Genomic DNA, 21,817 nt, shown 5'->3' on the forward strand with positions numbered 1-21,817 from the left:
GTTGCTCAAGTAATGTGGAGTTTTGTGTTGGGTTTCACCAAATGTGATTTCTTTTGTTCTAGAACCTAGATGAGCTTTTTTTCACAGAAGCACTGCTCTTCTTCTGTAACAGAAAGTGCAGCATAGGTAAACCCACCACATCTTACATGGATTCTCTGATACAAGTGTGCGAAGGAGTGAAATTACAAGCAGACTTTGGAGAGATTTTAAACAGGTCCAGAAGCATCTTAGGGCTTAAAGACATGAGAGACGTGTTTTGTTTGCTCTCTGCCTTCCTTCAGCAGCCCAGAGCCCCCAGAGGAGAGCATGTTTTCCCACCCTGCACCAAACCTGAGAGCACTGAGGCTGGAGGGACTAATTTCTGTGTACTGCCACCTTAGTGCTCAGTAGAGCCACAGCTGGGCCAAGCATGCTTCACTGGATGCTGTAGCTTCTCGCGCGGCAGCTGCAGTCGGGTCAGGGCTCTCAGAACGTCAGGGGCTTATGCACATGTGCAGAAGCAGGTGTTTTTTCAAGCAGGATGCAGGTAGATGCACGTTTGCTACGTTCTTTACGTGACCCAGTGGCCCATTTTTGAATCTCGGTATGTGAATCTGTCTGCAGAATATTGCTGAGTTTCTCCAGCACCTGGAAGATATAGAGGAAGAGGAGCTGATTCCCTGCAGTTCTCACACGTGTTCTAGTTGAGGTCTAGCTGTGTGCATGTGCAGATTCACAAGTGTGCAAGTGGTCCAGCCTGAGATGTCCCCAGTGGTCTTGCAGCAGTGAGACAAAAGGACACCTCTCAGCAGAAGCTGATGATGAGCAAGTGCTGTGTACACAGCCTTCAAGAGACACAGGACTCGGGCTCATACGCTTGTGGTAGAGGAGACGAGTAATGAGAGAGTCTGCAGCTTGAGACTGAAGAGTTACTGCAGAAACAGTCTTGTCCTGGAATTTGTGAACACAGCTGCAAAGTTGGATCTAAACCACAGCATGCTGCTTCTACAAGGCACTGTCAGCAAAAGGCAAAGTGTTGGCAGTAAGTAATCCAAACAATCTTTGTTTTGCAAGGGGAGGAGGCTTTCCCCTGTGCTTGTCTGTTGTGAAGTTTTTTCCTCAGTACTTTGAAACAAACTGACTTTCATTCCCATCTTCATTAGTTTTACCATTTTTCTTGCTAGTAAAGCAGAGTGACATACCAGAGCTGGAAGCAAGACAGGTGGAGCTTAGTTACCACCCTACTCAACACCATTTCCCTTCTAAGCTCTCATATTCTCCACATGTGAGTCTCATGTCACTTTGCTTGGCCCTGTGCTGTACTCTGTAGCATTCAGTCAGTTCAGGTTACAGTGTTAAGTGAGAGAGAGTGCAGAAGTTAAGATCTGTGTCATTTCTTCACTTACCTTTCCAGATGAAGTAGGGTTCTTTTGAATCCCTGTGGGAACATCTCCATATCCTTCTGCAAATCAATAGGAAGTTTGCTCAAGTTTAAGAATAAAGGCCATAAGATAAACCTGATGTTATGTTGAGGGAACATTTGGAGTGACAAAACTCCCCAAGCCCTATTTTAGATATCTCTGAGGGGACATAGTCTTTCCTTTTCTCTTTGCGTTTACTATGTCCCATAGAAGATTAATGTAATTATTTGCAGAGATACCTAAGAAATCTGAAGAAATTCCTGGAAAGAGTATTTCCTAGAGGCATGCTTATAGCACTTTGTAATCATTACTGCAGAATAATTGCTGGTAATTGAGGAATTACTGGAGGAGCATATAATCTCTAAAAGCTATAAAGATGCAAGGGTCATTAATGGGAAGGAGAAATCTTGTCAGATGTGGCAATGAGGCAAACCTAATGAAGTTCAATAAGGACTGTAAGGACAATTGCAGGGTCCTACAGCTGGGGAGGAATAATGACAGGCACCAGTACAGGTCAGGGTCTGCCCTGCTGGGATGCAGCTCCATGGAGAAAGACCTTGGAGTCCGAGTTCTCCATGGGACAGCAATCATAGAATGTGCCCTTGTGGCCAAGAGAGAGCCATTGGTATCCTGGGGTGCATCAAGAAAAGTGTGTCCAGCAGGCCTCGGGAGGTTTTTCTCCCTTTCTACTCTGCCTTGGTGAGACCATGCCTGGAGTATTGTGTCCAGTTTGGGGTTCCCCAGTTCAAGAGAGACAGGGATCTGCTGGGCCACAAGGATGGTCCAGGGGCTGAAACACCTCTGCTATGAGGATAGGCTGAGATTGTTCAGCCTGGAGAGGACTCTGGGGGGACCTTATAACTGCCTTCCAGTATCTGAAGGGAATCTGCAGGAAGGCTGGAGAGGGACTGTTTCCAAGAGTGTCCACTGACAGGGCATGGGAAATGGATTTTAATTGAAAGAGAATAGGTTTAGATTGGATCTTAGGAAGAAATTCTTCACTGTGAGGGTGGCAAGACTCTGGAATGGATTGTCCAGAGAGGTTGTGGATGCCCTGTCCCTGGAAATGTCCATGACCAGGCTGGATGAGGCCTTGAGTAACCTGGTCTAGTTGGGAGTTGTCCCTGCCCATGGCAGAGAGGTTGGATTAGATGATCTCTAAGGTCTCTTCCAGCCTAGGCCTTTCTATAATTCTATGAAAAAAGCAAAAGGCACAGTCTTACTACAAGCAATGGTCACCATTAACTTAGCAGGTGATCTTCAGGGAGAGTCTGTGCTGGAAGGGTGCAAAAGAGAGGTATGAAACCTGCACTTCATGTGTAATAGTATAGGGTGTCTGGAATGGTGTGTGTGCAGTCAGACTGGGCACATTCATTTAGCAATGGCAGTCAGTAGCTGAGTTACGGTTCTTGTGCCTCTCTTGAAAAGCCAGTGGTTTTCAGTGAGAGTGACAGCACTTAATGGGGAACTGAAATCCTCCTTTCTTAGCTGGGCTAAAAGGAGTTTTATCGGCAACCACTTTCTGTACCACTAAGTCAGTCAGCCTGGATTTCCCAAGGCAAAGAACCAGGGCTGTTAAGTCACTTACACGGGTTTTCAGAACTGTGATGCTGTTTAGTAGCTGACATAAAGCTGGCATATTAAGCAGAAAGTAATTACAGCCAAACATTACTCTGCTGAGGGTGCAAAGATATCCAGCAAATTAATCTGGCTAAGCCATGGAAGACTTTTGGTTTTGCTGGCTCTGGCCAGCTTGTCTTTTTTTACCAGGTTCTAGTAAAAGATAAATACACATACAAATACAGGCTTATGTGTACTATAAGTTTACTATGGGGAGATTTTTTTCCTTTATTTATGCATATATGTATTTATTTATATGCATGTGTAGAGAGATACATGTTTATGTTTACATACATGTGTGTGTGTGTATGCAGACACAAACACACAGAGCTGTGGCCACTGCTTGCAGGGTGGTCAATCTGAATGGAAGAGTCTTGATTTGTTCCTTCAAAGGCACCCTTTTCAAGAGGCAAGAAATGCAGTTTTTACTCAGAAAAGGTTTGGTCCTGCATCACCCTTCATCCCTTAGGGCAACAGTTATGTCACTACCTGTCCTGAAATCAGGCCACATATTAGCAATTTTCTTTCTGCTGCAGCCAGAGAGATTTCTTTGTAAATAGAGGGTCAGTTTATGAAGGAAAAGCCCAACCCTAGAAAACCTTTTCCTTCTGCTGATGCAGATGGCATACTGATTACTACTAAATCCCTTTCAAGGGTAGGCAGAGTAGCTAGGTCTAGCACCCAGCAGAGCTGCACAGTGTTTGTTGAGCACCAGGTTACTCTTAGTAAATGCTGCACTGTGTAGTGTGTTGCCCCTGAAAAGGGGCAAGAATTACTTAGGTGAGCAAAACAGGAAACAAAGCTGTGGCAACCTGTCTGGTGTTCAGGGCATGCTTGTGAGCACAGAAGGAGAGAGGAAGGAATCCTTTAGCCTGCAAGAAGTTCTTTTAGCTTGCAAGAACTCCAAACATTTGCCTTGGTGACAGTTTTTGTTGTAGCTTGAATAGTATTTGGTACTGATAACCTTTGTGTTCCCATCCTGAGATTATTTATTGATGACAAATAAAGATGCTTAGTAGACTGCAATGAAGGCAACAGCTTTTCTTGGCAAAATGCATCTCCTGAACAGGAATAGGAGCACAGGAGCACTGGGTTCTTTGGAACAAAATGCCATTGCACTTTCATTTCTTTCTCTGCTTGCTGGGGCAGTTGTCCAGGCTACCTGTGTGTTCCTTCAACAGCTCTCACCTGTATGTGATGGGCCATTGTGGGATAGGGAATGTTCCTGGAGTAGTAACACTGAGAGTCACACTGGTTGGATGTCTGCATGTTACACACACTTCACCTGGAGGTGAAGTAAAGAACATGAACCTGCATAGGCTGAAAGGTAGCAGAAACAATTGCTGGATTTTCTTGTCATTTTCACCTCTTTCATCTATCTGTGGTTTGCAGAAGCTGTAAGCACAGGAGCTTGGAAGCAAGCTACCTACTGCTCTTGATAGTAAGTAGTTACCTCAGGCAACCAGTGTTGCAAAAGAGACGTCCAGGCCACTCTGGCTCTTTTCTTTACTAAGGATTATGCCATGCAGAGAGGCAGTCACGTGTCTCTTCATGCTTTGTATTTAGTCTGGATTTTGGCTGAATAGACTATCAGCTATTGGGGCTATTACCTCGGGGTTTTTTGCTTTCCTGTAGTAGCAGTCACTGCTGTTAAAAGTGCAGCTATTCACGTAAGGGCCTGCTGCCTGCAGACCGTGGAGGAATCCGTTCAGGAGTCCAGAGGTGTTGGCAGATGTCGGGCCAGGATCACCAGCCTCTTTTTGTGCTCACCAGAAGGTGGCATTGTCCACAAGAAGATGGAGAAAAGCCAAAAATGGAAGATGTGTGGGGAGGGCTTTTACACTTGGTAGGGAAAAAGAGGAGGTGAGTGGTGTGACTCTGTCATCATAACAAATGGCTGAGTAACTTACAGGCTAAGATGCTATAGAGTCTTCTCAAGGAGAGAAGGCAGCTGACAGCAGAAGCTCTAAGTCTATGCAGCTTCTAGTTTGTGATCCTGCAGCCCAGAATGGTCTGTTGCCATCTGCTTTGTTGTAAGGCTCACGTGGAGAAGAAGCTGCTGTTGAGAAGGCACGGAGGCAGCATGAAGCATGGGCTGATTTTAAGTGGTCATACATGGGGACACAAAGCATCAAGGCCCCTGGGGTATGTGGCAGGATGTATATTATGTTTCTGAAAGCACTTTTATCAGTTGGTTTTTAATTAAAGATGAGAAGATTGACATGAAATTGGGCATCTACTTCCTCATGCATCCTCTGGATGGGGGAGCACAAGAGAGCTAGTGTGAACAGAAGATCCCTGCATTTTTGCTACAAGTAAGAGACAGGGAGATGTTATTAGAAAGAGGAACTGAAGACAAAGGGTGTGGAAAAGACAGCAAAGTAGAAATCTTTCTTACTGCTGTTCAGTTAATTTTTGAGTGAACTTAAACAAAGTGGCTTCCTGGGGACAACACCTGTCTGCCTCCAGCACAGAGTAGAAGCTGCAGGGCTTTGCTATTTCAGCCTGTTCAAATTTTGTAGGGACACATTGCTATTGAACATGGAGGTGGCAATCCTGAAATATTCCTTGGGCCCCTCTCCCCAGCAGGGCTTTATTCCATAGTACTCCTCCTAACAGACCTCCACTCTTTTGAAGTCCAGGTCATGAGCATGCTGCTTCTTCTTGTCCTAAGAATCCTGAACGCCACAATTTTGTGGGCACAGCAACCAAGGCTGGCCTTGAGTTTCATGCACTGCTGTGCTCTGTTGTGCTGTCCTTCCAACAGATACTGGTTGAAGTCCCCCATGAGGACCAGGGCATGTCAACAGGAGGCCTATCTGTCTGTAGAGGGCCTCATCTTCTTGCTCTTCCTGGTAGGTGAATAAAAGGGTTGATTCACATCCCAAAATGCTCATTCATGATAAAATTGTTGATTCACGCTCATTCCCTTTTGCTCCTTTTTTACTTCAAGTAGTCTATAATGGACTTTGTTCTTGTTTGTCCAACAGCTGCAATACTTCAAAGACATAAAAGGAACATAAAAGGCATCATTTTTCTTCCTTGTTACATGGAAGAGAGGTCTCACAATTTGACTGTACCCAGGAATGTGCATTTTCCAGAAGCCCACAAGCCCCCAAAAGGACTGTGTCTCTTTCTTGTTTGTGGGTTGCACCATAGTGGCTACTCTGTTCACCGCCTCCTGAGGGATGTGGCGACGGCCATCTTGCCATTGGACACCCAGGACCTGGATCTCCCTGGCAGGCCCTTTTACCTTGCTTCTCTTGATGGCAAAGCCAGCCTCCAACAGGGTATCAGTTATTCTCTTACCTGTCTGGTAAACTTCCTCTGCCATCTTACCCCATACAATGATGTCATCAATAAACTGCAGATGCTCAGGGGGGCTCCACCTTAAGGCAGTCTGGATCACCTCATGGCAGATGGTTGAGCTATGGGTTGTTTAGTCTGGAGAAGAAGAGGCTGAGGAGAGACCTTCTCACTTTCTAGAACTACATGAAAGGAGGTTGTAGTGAAATGGGTGCTGGTTTCTTCTACCAAGTAACTAGCAATAGGACAAGAGGAACTGGCCTCAAGTTTCAGCAGGGGAGGTTTAGATTGGATATTAGGAAAAAAATTCTTCACTGAAAAAGTGGTCAGCCATTGGAATGGGATGCTCAGGGGAGTGCTGGGATCACCATCTCTGGAGATGTTAAAAAATGCATAGTCATGGCACTTTGGGGCATGGTTTGGGAGGCATGGTGGTGCTGAGTTGGTGGTTGGACTTGGGGATCTCAGGGGTCTTTTCCAACCTCAGTGACTCTATCCTTTAAAACTTTGCCTTCTTAATTCATGTGGAATTACTATGCTAGCAATATAAGCACTAGGAGTTTTTGTTCAGCAGTGTACCTTGAATGAGATTGGATTGAAAATACATAAAAGCCCCAGAAAGACGGAATGAACCAATCATGTCCATCACCAGCCTCCGCTGACAGGCCTTTGCTACTGTCTGAAATGTATCCTTGTGGCTTGCTTCATGTTTCTCAGTCACTACTGTGCTACACTGCCAGTCCAGTATAAAATGTCACAACATCTCCAGTGGATATGAACTTTCTCACCTAAAGTAGGTGCTTTGAGCTTAGAAATCAGAAGGTAATTTGTAGCAATAGAGTGATTAAATGCCAGAAATAAGTGAATTCCATTCTCTGAGGAATAAGTGTATGAAGAAAAAACCTTTTATTTTGTGAGTAGTAAGAAAGAAAAGCTGATGGAAATAATGTATTAGACCAGAAAAAGTTTAATAAGCTGCCAAGAGTAATGATCAAAGTTCCATTTTCCACAGGGTGCAGGGGGGTACAAAACCAGTTGCTGCTGATTCTGTGATTACATTTCAGGTCCTGTCCTCATTACAAACTGTGTTTGGATTTCTGAAGTCATTTTAAAAGTGCAAATGCATGAGGCCTTCCATTCTTGCTTAAAGGGGATGTTCTGTCTTACTCTTTCCCTCTAAAAACACCTTACCTGTGTTACATAGGGAAAAAAGTAATTTCAGCCGTGTGAAATACTGGTGCAGTTGGTTTTGAGCCAAACCAAATACATGCACACAAACTAATTCTGCGCCGTATTAGTCTCCAGCCTCTCCGTTGGCCGCCGCTCCTCTTCTCGCTTGCTCACGCCTCACAAGAGGAACACCTTCCCCCTGATAAAAGCTGGCCCCAGCACTGCCTGACCCTTGCCCCTTTTCCCCATTCCCCTGGAACAACCAGGCTGCCTGTAGGCTGCTGCACACCTTACCTCTCCTCCCTAATTCTGCTTTTCCCATCTCCTTGGGCCCTGTGCCAGCAGGTCCAGAAGTTGTGGCACTGTAGTTGCTCTGTGTGCCAGGGCCAGTGTATACAGTGGGCTCAGGATCTTGAGCAATCTGGCTGGGCAATGCTGATCCAGCAGCTGTTGCAACACAGTTATGCAAGTTGGCTTGTGTTTCACTTGGCACCACCTGTGGCCCTTTGCCTCACCACCACCATTCTTAGAAGTGGGCCACCTTCATTTTGTGTCACTCTACCAACCTTTTAATTGTACTTCACCTCACAGCTTTTCAGCTTGAGGTGACAAGGTATCTTCTGTCACAGTGATACTGCCGAGGCTTTCCTAGAGCTGCCCAGCCTTCTGTGCTGAGGTCTTTAGCTGTCCCTCCACTCTCAGGTCAGAGGAGTATTGTTACAGCCACTGTTCTGAGGGCAGCTGCTGGATGTGTGCAGAGTGCAGGATTCCTTAGCTGACCAATCCCTTGGCACACTGTCTAGAGCAAAACAATCACATTCCCTGTGTGCCAAGAACAACACTCACATTGGCACCCTTGGAATGGCACACACTCCTGAAGCTGCCTCCTTGACATGCCAGCACCTCTTACAGGGAAAAGATTTTAGCTTATCTATGTGGGTGGATTTTACTGGTTAAGTGATTGATAACAAAAGGTGTAAAAACAGCCACTCTGAGCAATAGTTATCTTCAGTTAGGGACTTCTTCTGTTATTTAGCTACTTGTGGCAAGGGCTTCAGTGTAGGGATGCTGCTAGGGATATGCTCAAGACTTCTTTTAGCTTCTTCATCTATTAAGGTCTTCTGTAAGTGGGACTCTGAGACTCTGTAATGCTGGAGATTCTACAACCCAGCAGTAAAGGACTTCTGGGAGGACTTCTGAGATTCTCTGCCCTCTGAATTTCTTGCATCTCATTGCTATACGGCAACAGGGGTTGTGCCTTCATTCGTCACCCAATGGCTCCCAGACTGGGGGGAGAACAAAAGAGTATGAGTACACTGGGTGTGCAGGGAGCCAGGGGGAAGATTTTCCAATGGCTGGGAGAGGAATGAGTCTTTTTTTACTTTTTAAGGTTGGCTATCCATATGTGTGGTCTTTCCCAACTCATGTCAGGGCTGCAACACGAGGTCTCTTCTGGATGGCTGGTGAAAAAGGCACTTGTGGTAACAAGCCCATGTTCAAGTTACTTCTTGAGGAAGAATGTAATTTAAACTGGCCCGTTTGGTATGACCACACAATGTATTTTGTAAGCTTGTTACTGCAAGCTTTATACTATATTATACTTTATACTATATATTTCAGTCATTAGATCATGTGACCTTGAGTGAGTAGATACAGGTTACATTGACAGTCTCATGATATGCTGTCTCAAGTCATGTAAGCTTGGCTGCACTGAGTATTTTCAGGGAGGCTGAAAATTGTGTCAGAAGGCTGTTAGAGCCTGGGAGGTAGAAGTAAGCTACCTGCAGATAGTTTCCATCCCAGTTTGTGTCCAGCTATATGCCTTCAACATGTACTTAGGAAGGATGTTGACTTGCTGGAATGAGTCCAGAGAAGGGCAACAAAGTTGGTGAGGGGTTTGGAACACAAGCCCTATGAGGAGAGGCTGAGGGAGCTGGGGTTGCTTAACCTGGAGAGGAGGAGACTCAGGGGTGACCTTATTGCTGTCTACAACTATCTGAAGGGAGGTTGTAGCCAGGAGGGGGTTGGTCTCTTCTCCCAGGCAGCCAGCACCAGAACAAGAGGACACAGTCTCAAGCTACACCAGGGGAGGTTTAGGCTGGATGTTAGGAAGAATCTCTATACATAGAGAGTGATTGCCCATTGGAATGGGCTGCCCAGGGAGGTGGTGGAGTCACCATCATTGGAGGTGTTCAGGAGGAGACTTGATGGGGTGCTTGGTGCCATGGGTTAGTTGTGTAGGTGGGTTGGATTGGTTGATAGGTTGGACTTGATGATCTTGAAGGTCTCTTCCAACCTGGTCTATTCTATTCAAGATGGATTCTATTCAAGATACAAGGTAAACATTGGGCTTCTTTGAGGTTCCTCTATCCTGGAGGTGCCACAAAGATTATACAGCTCAGAAGGCCTGTAAGTGTGAGAAATAGTGTGAGAAGTCACAGCTGCAGCATTGTCACAGACTGGGACATTTATGATATTAGTCTATGAGATGACCCTGGCAGGTGAAGTTTCTCAAGAAGCAGTAAGAGATGGATTATGACCACTGCTGTGTAAAGCAGCAATCTGTTATTACAGGTGATAGGCTGTATTGTGCTGGGTGATAAGATGGTTGCAGGCCTTCCTGGGCATAGCAGTTATGAAATTAGAGCTTCTGATTCTCAGGGAAGGAAGGAAGGGGGTCAGTAGAACTGCCACCTTGGACTTTAAGTGGACAGACTTCTGTCTGTATAGGAGACGGGTTGACCGAGGCCCTTGGGAGGCAGTCCTGAAGGGCAAAGCGGGCCAGAAAGCCTGGGTGTTTCTTCAGGAAGAAAATCTTGCAGGTGCAGCACCAGGCCGGCCCAGAGTCATAGATTCATAAAATCATTTAGTCTGGAGAAGACCTTTCAGATTGTTGAATCCAACCATTAATCTAACAGTACCAAGTCTGCTGCTAAACCACATCCCTAAGATGTAAACCTGAGAGAGTACTGTGCTTAGCAAATACTGCTCAGGTTATATGCAGTATTTTATCTTTGTGCTCATTTCTGAAGGAAAAATCTTGATTTCAGAATGCCAGGCACAGGATAAAACCAGGCTTGAACTCCACAGCAAAGGCATGCTGACCTCTGCCCGATGCCTGGCAGCAGGACGGTGTGCCAGCAGAGGCTAAGGCTGTGAGCAGTGGTAGGGCCTGCACCTGCAGGTGCTCATGGAACCGATGATCAGGCAACCATCTGCAAACTGAACGGGGTCTTGCCTGCTGTAAGAACGGCACTAAGGAGCCAGGAGCAGAGACAGCCACGGTCAGCCAATGTGTACTTCTCAAGCATCTTGCACGTGTTTCAGTGTATCGGCCAGGCTCTTAGGGTGCCAACAAATAATTCAGCAAAGCCTTCGTGTTCTCACTGTGTCACTTCTGCTGTGAATTTGTGAGCCACTCTCCTCTTTCCTCTTGGCACCTACGCCATTGAGAGCAGTGGGGGCTGAAGGGCAGCCTCCCACAGAGGTGGAAAGAGTTGTTGTGGCTACGCCTTCAACCCACCACAGCTGTCAGCTTTCAGCCAGGGCTCCTGCTTTCTTCTTCCTGTGATGGTGACAGCAACCACAGATGAGATGCAAAAAGGAATCAGTAAGAAAGAAGCACCCTAAAGAGTTAATTTTTAACACGTGGCTGGTTTACTTTCTCCTTATAGCACTTAGCTGACTAAGGGGTGGGACTTTGAGCTGAGATTGTCTGCACCAGTAGAGCAGTGCACTTGCAGGAGCATTTCACAGTGTATTAGACAAGACCTGCAGTATCGGGAACCTGACTGCTTTGCAGCTGGCTGAATTCTTGGAACAGACACACCTGTCAGCATGAGCACAGCGGGCAAAGTAAGCAAAAGTTTGTGTGAGAAAGGTTTCTTTGCTGTAGTAGATGAATAATGCAGTTTTAATTGCAGGTTCTTTGCAGGGAAAACACAAGTCCTGGTGGTGTCCACAGGTGAGAGTTTAGGAGGAAGATGGCACAGGAGAGCTGCCTTTGCTTGCAGGCTGCTGTACTCTCCTAGGAAATGGTTGTTAGGCTCTTCAAGGCAATGATTGATTTTTGAAAAACACTAAAGCAAGACAAGGTAACAGCACCACAATAAGAATAATCTCCTCCCCTGGTCTGCAAACTATTTTTACTCTCTGATTGAACAGTTTAAAATCAATGTATTTATCAGATCTATCAGGTTACATTCGAGGTCTCACTGTGGTTTAAATTATTTTTAGCTACTTTATAGCTTGTATCAATTTGCTTTCTAAGAAAAGGACATAGTTATTAATGTGTTACAGTTCAGGGGGTAATACTGTGCTGATCTTAGGACAGTCTTTGAATCTGAATATGCATGTAACAAGTCTGGAGCTTAAGTTAATGAAGGTCAAAATTAAATATCACATGCAATGCAGTACTGAGCTGGGAATGAAATGGGTATTGATGTCATTGCCTAGAAAGTAAGTGACAGGAGAGATCTAGGTTAATACTACTGCTGAAGCCAGAATACCTTGCTTTTTGCACTACCTGAGAAATGCTCTTGTGGAATCATTCATGTCAGAAAAGCCCTTCAAGATCAAGTCCATTAACCTGTCAGTCTCCTCATCCACTAAGCAGCTCACCATGCATGGGAGGAGATTGGGTTAGTCAAGCAGGACCTTTCAAAAAAAAAGGTGGCTTTTATAAACCTACACTGGCTGGGTCTGCCCCCCTGATTTTCCTGTATGTAATGTGTGATGGCACACAAGATGATCTGCTCCATACATTCAGAGACACTGTGAGAAACAGGAACCCAGAGACAGAAAGCACCTGAAGGCATGCATCTTGCTGGGATTTACCTGAAGAAAGTACCAGGATTGTTTGCTGTTACTGCTGGATGTCTTCACTAGCCTAAAATCAAACAAAACAAGAAGGGCGGGGAAAAAAGGCTCTCTTTTAACTCTGATCTACTGCAAGTGCAAAATTAATTGTAGTTCACTCATAGGCAAGTTCACCATGCTCAGTCCCAAGTTCCGGCCTTGGACTGCGCATGGTGAAGGGTGTGATGTAACTGAAGTTTCCACTGTGTTTGTCTGGGAGTAGTGTGTGAGTTTACGTGACCAAGCAGCATAATCTTTATGCTGTGTAAAAGGGTCTCTTTCTACCTTCTCCCCGCTGCAGTAACTTGTAGGGCCGGTAGAATACACAAGCAGCAAGAAACCTTGTGCCTGCAGCCAGTGCTTGCCTTAGCAGATGAAATGGGTGATAAGGTGCTGCCCTTGCATCTGTGGGATCCTGTAGCATCGGTGAAAGTGCATGGGGCTGCAGCCATCAAAACAACGCATAGTTAATCAATGTCAGGTTGTAGGAGGGACTTACTGTTCTCAGCCGCTCACAGTGCTTGGCTGTGTTTGTCCTTACAAACGCTCTGTGTGCTTTGTGTGTGTTGCGAAATCAGCCTCGGGTTGTGTGGGACACAGCATAAAGACAGAACTCCTTTTTTTGAAAAGAAGGCATTTGTGAGAAAATATGGCCCTGTAAAATGTGGGCTTTGGCCTCCCTTGTGTATTTTTTACTAATCATGCTTGCATTTGGCTCATAGAATCATGGAATTATTAGGGTTGGAAGGGACCTCAAGGATCATCCAGTTCCAACCACCCTGGCCACTGACAGGGACCCCTCACATTAGATCAGGTTGCTCAGAGCCACATCCAGCTTGGCTTTAAAAACCTTCAGGGACAGGGATTCTACCACTTCTCTGAGCAATCTGTTCCAGTGTCTCACCACCCTCACGGTGGAGAATTTCTTCCTAACATTCAGTCTGCATCTACCCATTTCTGTATTTGTTCCATTACCCCCAGTCCTATCATTACCCTAAAAAGTCTTTCTTGTAGGTCCCCTTAAGATACTGGAAGGCCAAAATAAGGTCTCCTCGGAGCCTTCTCTTCTCCCAGACTGAAATGTCAGGGGTTATTGCTGGGCAGGCCACTAGATGAATGACTGATGCTTTCTCCTAAGGCCTCACTTCCCAGTGGGGAAGAGAAGGGGAATAAGGGAGAGAAACTTCAGAAGTGGAAAAGTAAAACAGCTCTGAGGAAACAAAATCTATGAAGTGAAACATATACAAAGCCAACATCGACCTCAATCCCCTTCCTTCCCACATGATGGCAATTACATCACTGTCACCACTGATGCTGTAGGTTGGGATCTTTTCAGTGATAGCCAGTGACAGGACAACAGGCAACAAGCAGAAACTAGAACACAGGAAATGCAAGTGTCATCCCTTTACCTTTGTTTGCTCTGGTTGCAGGTTATTAAATGCAAAGCAGCAGTAATGTGGGAAGCCAACAAACCATTTTCTATGGAGGAAGTGGAAGTTGCCCCGCCGAAAGCACATGAAGTTCGCATAAAGGTACTCCAAATGATTAAAACAACCTTCATGACTTGCATTCATCTAGTTACTATATAGTGAGCTTCCATGGAATAGACTTCAAAGCCTAAATTTGATCATGAGGTTCTACAAAAAAACCAAACAATGAAGCTTTTCAAGGTTGAGTTTTGTGTTTACCTTTCCTTTTAATGCACTAAAAACATTACAGCACAAGGCAAAAATCTGAATTTTCTCTAGCGTGGAAGAAGATACTCTCTTTTTGCTTTTTTGAATCTGTACTAGGAAATAACTCAGTAGGGCTGGGAGCTTCCTTTGGTAACCTAGGACTGAGCATTTTTGTTACAGTTCAGCAGTTTTCTTGGTGCAATTCAGCAGCTGTTTTCATTTTAGAGCAGTTTTCAAGTGTTACATAAGTGAGAAGAATCCTCTCAGGAGGTTGACAACACTATTTCACAGAATGCCTTAGGTTGGAAGGGACCTTAGAGATCATCTACTTCGACCACCCTGCCATGGGTAGGGATACCTCTCAACTCTACTTAGAATCATAGAATCACAGAATTGTCAGGGTTGGAAGGGACCTCAGGGATCATCTAGTTCCAACCCCCCTGTCATGGGCAAGGACTCCTCACACTAGATCAGGTTGCTCACAGCCACATCCAGCCTGGCCCCATCCAGGGATGGGGCCCCCACCACCTCCCTGGGCAAACCTGTTCCACCCTTAAACCTCACCACCCTTAAAATGAAGAACTTCTTCCTAATGTCTAACCTAAATCTCCCCTCCTCTAGCTTGGATCCATTCCCCCTAGTTCTATCACTATCTGACACCCTGAAAAGTCCCTCCCCAGCTTTCCTGTAGCCCCCTTCAGATACTGGAAGGCCACAATAAGGTCTCCTCAGAGCCTTCTCTCCAGACTGAACAGCCCCAACTCTCTCTCAGTCCTGTCTCCATAGAAGAGGAGCTCCAGCCCTCTGATCATCCTCGTGGCCCTTCTTTGGAGATGTTCCAACATGTTCAGATCTTTCTTGTCATAGGGGCTCCAGAACTGGACCTTTGTCAGAATAGAAGTTGTGAAGACATACCTGAACATTTCCAAAGAAATAATGTCATGCTACCTGAAAGAAAAGGCAAAATGTGATCAAAAGTACTATAGGCAGCTTAAATGTTTGTGTATATAACACACATGCACACTTAAAATGTATAAATAGTATACAATGATTGCAATTTAATTCTATATAATGCCATGCTATGATTCATATTTTCATAAGAACATGGTATGTAATACCATGCTATGATTCATATTCATAAGAACATCTATTACATATTGAAATCAAATCCAAATGGAAGGGATATAAAATACATAGAATATTTCTGTTTGTAAAGAATATGTGATAGTTACTTGATATTTACCTAACTTTACCTTTTCCTAGTTATGCATTCATGTATAAGTACAAGGAATTGTTTCTTTTAGCCTGTTCTTCAGACATACTTGTATTGCTAGAACATTGCTTCTGACAGATAATGTGAGACTCCCTGTGGAGCTCAGTAATGCTTGGCAAACATTCACAAAGGACCCTCCTTTTTTAGATTAAAGACATGTCATGAATCACAACAGCAGAAGTGTGTGCATGTGTGACTGTGGAGGGAAGCAAGGGACACCAAGTGTGTAGTATCTTTTCACTTCTGTCTATGACATGGCATAGTTGCATGCTGAAACAGTGTGTCTTTCCTCTAACTCAGATCGTGGCCACAGGGATCTGTCGCTCTGATGACCACGTGATATCTGGCATACTGCCTTCACCTTTCCCAGTAATTCTTGGGCATGAAGCAGCAGGTATTGTGGAGAGTGTTGGGCAAGGAGTAACTTCTGTCAAACCAGGTACGAAACAGCAGTGGACACAAGTCCTGTGCTCAGTTTCCAGGCTCTGTGTAAGTCAAAGATGATGTGCTTGAGCTGCAGAGGAGAAGTTCCAACTCTGAGGTTTTTCCAGGGTGTCTTAAAAGGCGCTACGTGCTGCTCACATTTTTCTATGGTTCCAGTCCTGATTTATTTTCAGGTTTTCTGTTCAATTTCTTTGGGGTTTTGACAAGAACATCTGCAGCTTGCTTTCCACCTACATCATGCTTTTCCTGTCACAGGGTTACAGATTCTTTGCTGTTGGTCATAGGAAATCAGGTTCTAGTTTACACAGCTAACCTTTCTGAAGAACAAGGCAAAGCAACACACTAGGCAGCTTCTGAAAGCAACTTGTAGCACACATAACAGCTAAATAATCCATTGACTTCAGTAGATCAGAATTTAGGTCTCTGTTCAGTTACATCACTTTAAAAGTATCAGGGTAGGACTCAGGCGTCCACTCTGCTGCAGGCTTTGTGTGTGTGCAACACCAGTGCACTGATCGTGAGGCTTGGGTTGCTCTGAGGACACTGATCTGGACCAGCTCCTTCTCCACTGCACTACCTTTGAACTGCAGTGTGTAGACCAAGAAGTCAGTGAAGGATGCTGATTTTCCCGCCATTGCTGCAAGATGAGATGGGATTTCTATACACACTTAAGAGACTGACCAAATTCTAACATGGGCTAAATTGCTAGGACTAGTTGTGCAGTAAGAAAGTCTGCATTTTTCTATTTTTCAGAGCAAATCAAAGAGTTCATTTGATTTTTAGCATGTCGGAGGTTAGCCACATTTTAGAACTGGCTAATGACAAATGCATCTGTATTAGGGATGTTTAGAGATTATTAGAGATCTGCCATACATTGTTGATGGGGAAAATGTACAGCAGTAAAAAAAAAAGAAATCACTGGGAAGCTATGTGCTACTTTGTTAATTATATAATTGTTGTGCTAGAGAGTTAGAGTTGTTGCCCTAGCTTGTGTCACTGCTTCTCTGACAAAGGCTTTTACCTTTATTCCAATGCAACAGTAATAGGACTACAAATAAGGAAAGAGTCTCAAGAGGGCTGGCAAAACGCTGCGTAGTTTCCCATCCTTTGTATGCACAGTTTCGAACCCTGTTACGTTCCTCCTCCAATCTGCTGTCCCAGTGGATGCCAATTGCTCTCTCAGTTTCTTCACCTGTGTATTACTATTTTCCTTCTAACCAGAAGATGTAATAAAGTGCTGAATGAGTTCCTTTAGCTAGCACAGCTTTATGGCATAGCTCAGACTCAATTTTATGACAGACACCAGGAATTTTGTATATTGAAATTAATTGTCACAACTTTGCCCTAATGATGTCCTTTATAATAGAGAGAGATGATTCATGTTCCAAGGGCAGCAGAAAGAGATAAAACCATCATTGCATTGTTAGTATGTGTTTGCTGGGGATTATATACACTTACTTCATGTTTTTACCTGTATGCTTCATGTTTGCCTCTTTTAATCCCCTGTCATCACTGTTTCATCTCTAGGAGACAAGGTTATTCCACTCTTCATTCCACAGTGTGGGGAGTGCAGCATTTGCTTAAACGCCAAGGGGAATGTGTGCTGTAAAACTGAGTGAGTTTTCTTTACTAACAACCCATATTTGATTTTAATTAATGCATAACTGATCATCTTCAACACATTTCACTTGCCATTATTTCTGGTCATCTTTCAAACAGCCTTGGTTCACCTAGTGGATTACTGGCAGATGGCACCTCTAGATTCACCTGTAAAGGAAAAGCAATTCACCATTTTCTTGGTACAAGTACCTTCACTGAATACACAGTAGTGCATGAATCTTCTGTAGCCAAAATTGATTCTAGTGCTCCTCTGGAAAAAGTTTGTCTAATTGGCTGTGGATTTTCAACTGGTTATGGGGCTGCTGTGCAGACTGCCAAGGTAAGTATTGCGGCAGGTGTTTCTGGTGTCTTATGGGGTCTGCTCAGGATTGTGTGGCCTGCAAGCTGTTCATCAGCATGGCAGCCTGCTTCAGTTTCTGTGTCTCTAAAGTACTAAGAAGTCTTCAATTCAAAATCCATCTCTTTAATTTTTTTTCTCACAACTTTATCACTCCTAGAAACAGCACTGATTTTTTTGTAACTTAAGTCTAGGAATATATGGAAGGAATGTATGTCTGCAACACTCCTAATTAGTGGAAATACATGAGTGTGGCTTTTACAAAGCTGGTACTTTCTCCAGTAGAGTGACACCACAGACCTTAACACCAAGGGAATAGAAAGCATCATTAAAAAACGTGTCTTTAAACCTGGAGATGAGATGTGCCATGAAGATCTGGTCTCAGAAGTGTATTTTAGAGACAGCATCTCTTAATCAGGGGTAGAATTATAACAATGCATTTGGCTGTTGTGCTGGTAGGTACATGTGCAAATTCCTTTTACTCTAAAGTACCAGTGGCTTAAGTGAAAACATGCTGATAATAAGAAAATACATTGTTCTTTACCCACACTGTAACACTATGCTATATGTATCTGGTTTTATAGGTGGAACCAGGCTCCACCTGCGCTGTCTTTGGCCTGGGTGGAGTTGGCCTCTCTGTTGTCATGGGCTGCAAGGCAGCCGGAGCTTCCCGCATCATTGCCATTGACATCAATAGCGACAAGTTTGCCAAGGCCAAGGAGCTGGGAGCCACTGACTGTGTCAACCCTAAAGATTTCAAGAAGCCCATCCACGAGGTGTTGATTGAAATGACTGGCCAGGGTGTGGACTACTCCTTTGAGGTCATAGGCCGTACCGAAACCATGGTATGCAACTAAAAGCTTTGGTCAAATAAAGCATTGGCTTCTTAGCTCTCTCTTTACTAAACTGCTAAGCACCGAGAGTGAGAAACTTGAGAGCCACTGGTAAAGTGTCAAGCTTTAACTTCAAACCTCTTAAGTCCAGGTATCTGCCAGTGAGATGCAGGGACTGAAGCACACTCAGAAACTGAGGAAAGGGAACTTCAGTGTAATCCCCTGGCCTCACCAGGATGGTTAAATTTCACATAGGCCACTATCAGCTTTCCAGCTGTGGTTTGTCACCAATCACTGAGACAAAATGGGGAAGAGCAAAGCTAGGACACACCCAACCCATGACAGCAGATACAGTGGTGTGAGCAGATGTGGTTTCAGTTGCCAAAAATTAATTGTAAGCTGAGCCCTGAGAAGAAGACAATCAAACTTTTGTGCCCTGGCAGCAAACTCCGCATGACTCTGGCTGCTCTCTGTTTCAAATGCAGACTGCTGCCTTGGCCTCCTGCCAGTACAATTATGGAGTCAGTGTGATTGTGGGAGTGCCCCCTGCAGCACAGAACATCACTTTTGACCCCATGCTCCTTTTCACTGGTCGCAACTGGAAAGGGTCTATCTTTGGAGGTAAGGACTTGTAAAGATATTTCTAAACTAACTGGTTAAGTTGTTCTGTTGGAAGTAATATTGACAGTTATTTTGCTGACAAAGCAGCACAAAGGGAATTAATTAGGGGAAATGTACTTAATGGTGAGAGAAAGAGACAAAATTAAGAGGGAGTGGGGAAGAAGGGACAGAGGAGAGGCAAAAAAACAAAGAGGTAGAAAGACCAAAATATACAGAAAAAGGAAAAAACTGGAGAAGGAAAATGAAAGAAAAAATTATGAAAAGGGAGAGAAAGACAGAAAAAAGGTAGGAGAATGAGAGAGAGATGGAAAGGAAGGAGAAAAGGAGATAGAAACAGATAAGGAGGGAAAAAGGAACAAAGGAAGAAAAAGAGAAAATAAGGAAAAGATGAGGGGGAGGGGGGAAGATCAAGAGTGAAAAGGAGAATGAGCCAGACAGAAAGACAGAGGGAAAGAGAGAGTCAGGACCCTAAAGGATATTAAGGGTCAGTCCCACCTGACTTCCATGTAAGTCATAGCTCAGCTCAGCCCCTTGCCAGCTGCCGTCAGTCTTTTCCAGTTCTTCCTCTTTTCTGAGCTCATCTGGCAGAGTCCCACAGTCAGGAAGCCCTAGCTCACGCCACACAAAGCTGAAGGCCACAGAGCAGTTGTTTCCAGTAACAGCATTTCTCACAGCCAGCTCCACTGCTGTATTCACAGTATCACTGAGGTTGGAAGAGACCTCGAGGATCATCGAGTCCAACCTGTCTCCACAGACCTCATGACTAGACCATGGCACCAAGTGCCACGTCCAATCTCCTCTTGAACACCTCCAGGGACGGTGACTCCACCACCTCCCTGGGCAGCACATTCCAATGACGAACGACTTGCTCGGTGAAGAACTTTCTCCTCACCTCAAGCTTAAACCTCCCCTGGTGCAGCTTGAGACTGTGTCCTCTTGTTCTGGTGCTGGTTGCCTGGGAGAAGAGACCAACCCCTTCCTGGCTACAACCACCTTTCAGGTAGTTGTAGAGGGCAATGAGGTCACCCCTGAGCCTCCTCTTCTCCAGGCTAAACAATCCCAGCTCCCTCAGCCTCTCCTCATAGGGCTTGTGCTCAAGGCCTTATTCAATAGATACCTGAATACAGTAGCAGAGACTAATTAAATTCCACTGGGAGTGCATCCTACTATTTCAGAGAGCTTTGTCTAGTACTGCCCCAGTTTACCAACATGGATGTCAGCCCTCTGGCTTTTGTGTGATGTGGGATTTAGTGGGCAATATAGCAATGGATGATTTGAAACAGTATTTAGTGTGAGGGAAGCTTGGATTTTGTAAAGATTCCAATTTTTACTGGTACTCTACTAGCAAAGCACTTGGTGGGGTTGCTGTATGCAGAATACTTGTGCTTTACCCCATGTTTCCTGCTGGCACTCTGTGTTACAAAAATGTGCTGCAACGTTCCATAGTGCTATTCTGCCAAAGAAACTTCATCTGCAAATTTAAGCTGCCATGGGCTTCGTCTATTTTCACAAGCATTTCATGTTTCATTATCCATTGTCTGTGGGGTTTTTCAGGCTGGAAGAGTAAAGATTCTGTTCCTCAACTGGTTGCTGACTACATGAAGAAAAAATTTGATCTGGGTCTGTTAATTACCCACACACTTCCTTTCGCCAAAATCAATGAAGGATTTGATCTGCTAAGGACAGGAAAGAGGTAAACATTGTTTAATTGTAAATGTTCTATTTAAGTAACATAAAAGAGGTGAACAGTAACCCAGAGTATGACTTCATGCCAGAGAAGGCAACCCACCATGCCACTTAATCTTGCCCAGCGTGTGTCAACAGGTGGTGGAGGGAGAAAAGACCACACAATTGGGGAAGTCTTTGCACACTACCCATTGGAAACCAGCACACAACTAAGGGAGCCTGGGAATGCCACGCTGTAGAGTGGCAGCTACATGACATTCCAAGAAGTGTTCTAGGATGAGGAGCAGTAGCACAGAAATAGATGATGTTTGCTGGAAGAGCAACTCACCATTCCTCCTGTGAGTTAGGGAACAGAATCCCAGTGCAATTAGTTCTAAGAGAAGTTTACCTTGAAACTCAGAGCTTTTCAAAATGGAAGGTACTTGGTGTATGTCTCGTGCATTCCTTAAATATTGTGACAGTTCAGCTCAGAGACTTTTCATAGGGTGTGAAAATCAGAAGTATTTTGTTGGTGACATTTGACAAGATGGGAATAATTGAAAATTCTCCTTGGTGGAAGTGAGAAGTACATTTGTGTAACTTAGCATCTGTGGGCACTACCCTTTTTGAAAGCTATAGCTGATTATAACATAACCACTCTGGAGCACTACATGCATGCTTTCATTGTCATTTGCTAGCAGTTATTGTAGGTGTTACTTGCTCTAAATATAAGGAGCATGTAACAGAAAAATATAGCCCCTGAGGTTTGTTCTCAGGTTCTAGCTATTCAGCATGTACCTTTATTTAATTTTTTTGACTGTCTGTCTTTTAGATTTGCTATAAATGTTAATTTTAGATTTTAGTGAACAGAGAAATTGTTGAGAACAGAGACACCATCAGCTTTGCTAAAATACTGACAGTCAACCTGAAGACAGGCTTTCTGCATGTAGACAAAGTGAAACACTTTGGTGTTCCAGCCCAGAATAAGCTGCACC

At 44.5% G+C, this 21,817-nt stretch overlaps 1 protein-coding gene across 1 annotated transcript in view; it reads left to right on the forward strand.

Moving 5' to 3' along the window:
• Positions 1-21,817, forward strand: part of LOC104305247 (alcohol dehydrogenase 1) — a 387,682-nt gene that overhangs the window by 365,234 nt on the left and 631 nt on the right. The window contains exons 5-11 of the mRNA XM_054173041.1: positions 13,784-13,885; positions 15,603-15,741; positions 17,274-17,361; positions 17,466-17,685; positions 18,288-18,548; positions 19,022-19,157; positions 20,712-20,850. Coding sequence (XP_054029016.1) covers positions 13,784-13,885; positions 15,603-15,741; positions 17,274-17,361; positions 17,466-17,685; positions 18,288-18,548; positions 19,022-19,157; positions 20,712-20,850 — 1,085 coding nt within the window. The remainder of the gene's footprint in view (positions 1-13,783; positions 13,886-15,602; positions 15,742-17,273; positions 17,362-17,465; positions 17,686-18,287; positions 18,549-19,021; positions 19,158-20,711; positions 20,851-21,817) is intronic.

The sequence above is a fragment of the Dryobates pubescens genome, chromosome 1, assembly GCF_014839835.1.
Source record: "Dryobates pubescens isolate bDryPub1 chromosome 1, bDryPub1.pri, whole genome shotgun sequence".
Classification (NCBI taxonomy): domain Eukaryota; kingdom Metazoa; phylum Chordata; class Aves; order Piciformes; family Picidae; genus Dryobates; species Dryobates pubescens.